Consider the following 5326-nt stretch of genomic DNA (forward strand, 5'->3'; position numbering starts at 1 on the left):
TGCAGTCACAGTAGTGCTTCAGTACAAAATACCTTTAGTGTGGCTTATCAATGGTAAATTAAAAACAAAAATAAAATTACAAATTACTTGTCTTCGGATGTGTTATGACCATTAATATTACCTAATAACCACTCAGGGGACCTCTGACTTTTCAAATGACACCTCATTAGTGGAATTGCTTACATAGAAAAGTAGAAAAAGGAAGACTAACAAAAAAAGCGCCTTAAAGAAATAATATATAAGATGTAGGCCTGGGTAATGGCGCAAATTTTTTGGCCCTGACACACTAACTCCAGCGCCTCTGTCGGAATCAGCACAGTGTGTTGGCGCAATTCGCCTCTTCAGGCTAAAGCTCATTTCCTTTATTGCTGCACGCTGCACCAAAGTGAATTATTACAAGGTGATATCGGTTGAGAAAAAACTCAAGTGTAGTGTTAATACTATTTACTATTGTACTTTGTTCATTTTTGTACTTTGTTATTTTTGAAATTATTGAATTAAGTTCTTTTTCAATTTATGTAAATCAAAAAGAAAATTTTTGATTACTTCAGAATTTTTTCTTCTTTGAAATTTAATATACGTTAAATTAAAATTAAGTTTATATAAAAATAAAATTAAAAAAAAAATACAATTCTATAAATAAATACGCTACAATTGGCGATCCTGCCAGGAGCAATATAAGAAATTACATTAAGCTGATATATTGATTTTGTACACTTGGTTTGTTGCTCCGCGGTACTAGTCCACAGATGATGAGATGTTACACCAAAATGTTGAAGTGCAATGCGTCGCAATAGTCAGCAGTGAAAAAGAGTGGCACCATTGCGAGCAGCTGGCATATTCCAACACGCACTACTACCACCACCGATATCACCACCACTTGAATCACAGCAGCCGCAATATCAGAAAGCAATATCCCCATTGCCTTTTGTTGAAAATCAGCAATCACAATTAGTAGAGCAACAACAGCAACAGCTTCAAACGCACCAATGTGCGTTCAACGACACTAGCACAATTGCCAATATCATTGATGCATCTGCATTAGAAGCAGTCACTGGAGAAGCTATTTTAAGTGCTGATATTGCATCAACCAGTCAACAACAACCACATAACCAGCAGCAGCAGCAGCGTTCTCAAGATCAAGAACAGCAACCGGAAAGTTTGAGCGGTGCTCAATGCTCCTCTTTGAGCGTAATAGGAGAAGTTCCAGCTGATAGTAGCGCATTAACAGAACGAAACAAAACACCTCCAACATCACTGCCATTGCTGCTGCAGGAAGAAGAAAACGAAGAAGCGGACACAGGCAACGAGGCTAGAGCATCGAAGTCACCCGCAGCAGTAGCGGCATCAGCAGCGACCGCAGCAGTAGCCCTAACATCAACAACAATCTTTGTTTTACTGGTGAGCTGTATTGTATAACTTTAGCGCTAGTTTTGTTGAAAATAATTAAATACAGAGTTTAATTGTTATTTATTAAATATTACATATATAATATTTAATTTTTTAATTGTAAACTTCCCTTTTCTGAGGTCTTTTGATATTTGCTCAAATTCAAATAATCAAAATGTTTCGTTCACCACAACATGATACACATACATCTACACGAGATAATTTAAATGAAACTCTTATTGATTTACAAAATAGTACGTTTAATGAACAGTTAACAAATCCGTATGTCGATCGAAATAGTAATGAGATTTGTGCTACATCGGTCAAACTACCACAATTCTGGACAAGTTGTCCGGAAGCGTGGTTTATTCATGCGGAAATGCAGTTTAGTACCAAAAATATTACACAAGAAACAACAAAGTATGAACATACAATAACTGCACTTCCGCAAGAAGTTATAATAACGATTTTAGACTTTATTCAAAATCCGCCCGAAAATAATAAATTTACCTCACTTAAGAAAATTTTAATTGAAAGACATTCATTAAGTGAGAATGTGAAATTAGACAAAATTTTATCGGATACTGAAATGGGTGATCGTAAGCCCTCAGAATTTTATCGGTCTCTTGTACTGCTTTCGGGTTCCAATTTTAGTCAAGAAATTCTTAAGAAACTTTGGATGAGGAAGTTACCGAAGAACCTAAGCGTGATTTTAGCTAGTTCTAATTCAAGCAGTATTAGTGAATTGACGAAATTGGCTGATAATGTTTGGGAGGTTATTAGCAAAAGCGAGATACCTTCAGTTAATGATTTTCAAAATTCAAAAGGTGAAAATGCAGTCATGGCTAATTTGGTTAACACTACTTCTCTTATTTTTAAAAATTTTGAAAAACTTTCTTTGGAATTATGTGAAATGAGGAGGGAAATCAATCAAAATTATTCAAGGTCACGTTCAGTGAATAGGAATCGTTTTAGGAGCCCTTTTAGATATCGATCAAAATCACGCGACAATCCGAATTGGTTATGTAGATATCATTATAAATTTGGAAACAAGGCTAAAAAATGTGAACAACCATGTGCATTTTCGAAAAATAATAGTCCAACAAACTAAAGTCGTCCGTTGTTGCGGCGACAAACAACGGGAATTTGGACATTTCCACACGTCGCCTTTTTATATTTGATAAAACAAACAAACTAAATTTTTTAATTGATAGCGGAGCAGAAATTTCGGTACTTCCAGTTTCTAAATTTTCGAATACTAGGAAATCTTCAGATATAATTTTAACGGCAGCTAACGGCTCAACTATTTTTACATACGGGAAGAAACTTTTGAATATTAATTTGGGTTTAAGGCGTGAGTTCCTTTTTACATTTTTGATTGCTTATATTGCGAAGCCGATTATAGGAGCTGATTTTTTGTGTAAATATGGACTTGTTATTGATATTAAAAACAAGTGTTTAGTAGATCCGTTAACAAATCTATCAGTTAATACAATTTCGTACTTTTGCAATGTCCCTCTTCCAAAAATTTTTTCAGTAGATGATCAATATACAAAATTATTGAAGGAATTTCCTTCCCTTATTTCTGAGCCAGATTACTCAAAACCGGTTAAGCATACAACGGTTCACAGACTTGTCACTGAAGGAAACCTTCCTTTTTCTAAGCCAAGGCGCTTAGATCCTATCAAATTTAAAGTAGCTAAAACTGAATTAGATTTTTTGGTAAAAACAGGGATTTGTAGACCATCAAATTCATCCGTGGCATCTCCACTTCATTTAGTACCAAAGAAAGAAGTTAATGACTGGCGTCCTTGTGGTGATTTTAGAAGACTTAATAATGTGACTATACCGGATCGTTATCCTTTGCCTCATATTCACGATTTTAATATGAACCTTAGGAATAAAAATATATTTTCAAAGTTAGATTTAGTTAGAGCGTATCACCAAATTCCAATAGCAGAAGAAGACATTTTTAAAACGGCGATTACTACTCCTTTCGGTATGTTTGAGTTCACCCGAATGCCTTTCGGGCTGAGGAACTCAGCGCAAACGTTTCAGAGATTCATCAACGAAGTAGTAGGTAAATTAGATTTTTGCTTTCGCGTATATTGATGATCTACTGGTTGCAAGTGAGAGTGAAGAACAACATTTAAAGGATCTACGGGTACTTTTCGAACGTTTGTCTGAGTATGGTTTGAACGTCAAACCAAGCAAATGCATTTTTGGTGTTCCAAGTATAGATTTTTTAGGACATTGTTTATCTGAGGCAGGGATACAGCCTTCTGTAAGCAGAGTAGAAGCGATTCGCAATTTTGAACAACCGAAGTCAATAAAACAAGCGCAAAAGTTTATTGGTATGGTTAACTATTACCATAGATATATTTCAAAATTAGCTGAGTTTACTGGAGTTATATATGATTTAATTAATAAAACAAGTAAAAAGCGAGACAAAATTTTGGTTTGGGATGACAAATCCATTAAAGCTTTTGAATGCATTAAAGAGAAGTTTGCATCTAAGATTTTGCTAAATCATTTTAGTAAAGATGCAAAATTGTCTTTAACGGTAGATGCATCCAATACAGCAATTGGTGGTGTCATACAGCAGCATTTCAATAATAAGTCTGAACCACTTGCGTTCTTTTCAAAGAAACTCTCTCCAGCAGAAATGAAATATAGTGCTTTTGACAAGGAACTTTTAGCAATTTATTTGAATATTAAACATTTTCGGTATTTATTAGAAGGAAGACAGTTTACGGTTTTTACTGACCACAAACCCTTGATTTTTGTTCTAAATTCCAAAACTGAGCGTAGTCCAAGACAGACAAGGCATACTGAATTTATTGCACAGTTTACTAGTGACATACAGTATATTAAAGGACAGACCAACATTGTAGCTGACACGTTATCTCGTGCGTTTGAAATAGATGTGATTAAAAATTCAGAACTTAATTTCAAAATTTTACAGAGTGAACAGCAACAGGACAGTGAACTTAATAAACTTATTTCTGGACAAACGTTTCAAAATCTTAATTTAATTAAAATTCCTATTCTAAATTTTAATATTTGGTGTGAAGTGTCAGGAGAAAGTCCTAGACCTTTCGTTCCAAATAATTTGCGCAGGACAGTGTTCGATATGTTACATGGAATTGCTCATCCTGGTACCAAGGCTACACGCCGATTAATTGTGAAGAAGTATTATTGGCCTTGTATGAACAAGGAGATAAACATATGGTCAAAAGGATGTATAAGTTGCCAGAAATCTAAAGTTTATCGTCACACAAAATCTCCTGTGAGCACAATTCCAATTCCGAAGAACAGATTTGAACATATACATTTAGATATTGTTGGACCGCTTCCTGTTTCAACAGGTTACCGCTACATTTTAACAATTACGGATAGATTTACTCGTTGGCCGGAAGCATATGCTGTAAAGGATATCTCTGCACAGACAGTTGCAAATAATTTTTTTAATGAATATGTTTCGCGTTTCGGTGTGCCTTTAGAAATCACGACGGATCAGGGTACTCAATTTACGTCCAAATTATTTTCGGAACTTACTAAATTACTTGGTAGTCATCATATCACAACTTCTTCCTATCATCCTCAAAGTAATGGTATTGTGGAACGATTCCATAGACAATTGAAAACTTCAATTTTGGCTAGGAATGGAACTAGAGATTGGTACGATGAGCTACCGATTATTCTTCTTGGTTTGCGTTCAGTGTACAAAGAAGATATTGCAGCCACTCCAGCTGAAATGCTTTTTGGCCAAAATTTGCGTCTACCTGGAGAACTTGTTGTGCCAACTACAGAAAATGTTACTTCCGCCGAAATTTTAGGAAGTTTACGGGAACGTTTTAAAAACTTTAATTCAAATTTAAAACATCACAAAAATTCCGATTCAGGAATTTATGTTCCAAAAGATTTACAAACTTGC

The 5326-nt window shown here is 34.9% G+C and overlaps 1 protein-coding gene across 1 annotated transcript; it reads left to right on the top strand.

Moving 5' to 3' along the window:
- Positions 1 to 1243: 1243 nt before the first annotated feature.
- LOC118754104 lies at positions 1244 to 4740 on the top strand. Its single transcript, XM_036488964.1, has 2 exons — positions 1244 to 1817; positions 4604 to 4740. Exons 1-2 carry the CDS (start codon positions 1565 to 1567, stop codon positions 4651 to 4653), a joined length of 303 nt encoding a protein of 100 aa, XP_036344857.1. The 5' UTR covers positions 1244 to 1564; the 3' UTR covers positions 4654 to 4740.
- Positions 4741 to 5326: the final 586 nt, after the last annotated feature.

Source organism: Rhagoletis pomonella, unplaced genomic scaffold (genome assembly GCF_013731165.1).
Source record: "Rhagoletis pomonella isolate Grant_MI unplaced genomic scaffold, Rhpom_1.0 Rhpom_scaffold_03388, whole genome shotgun sequence".
Classification (NCBI taxonomy): Eukaryota; Metazoa; Arthropoda; class Insecta; order Diptera; family Tephritidae; genus Rhagoletis; species Rhagoletis pomonella.

Excerpts from the sequence above, each read along its gene's own strand:
- LOC118754104 (XM_036488964.1), top strand. The coding sequence starts at position 1,565 with ATGTTTCGTTCACCACAACATGATACACATACATCTACACGAGATAAT. Across the intron at positions 1,818-4,603 it reads AGAAACAACAAAGTATGAAC|AAGGAGATAAACATATGGTC; the intron begins ATACAATAACTG and ends CCTTGTATGAAC.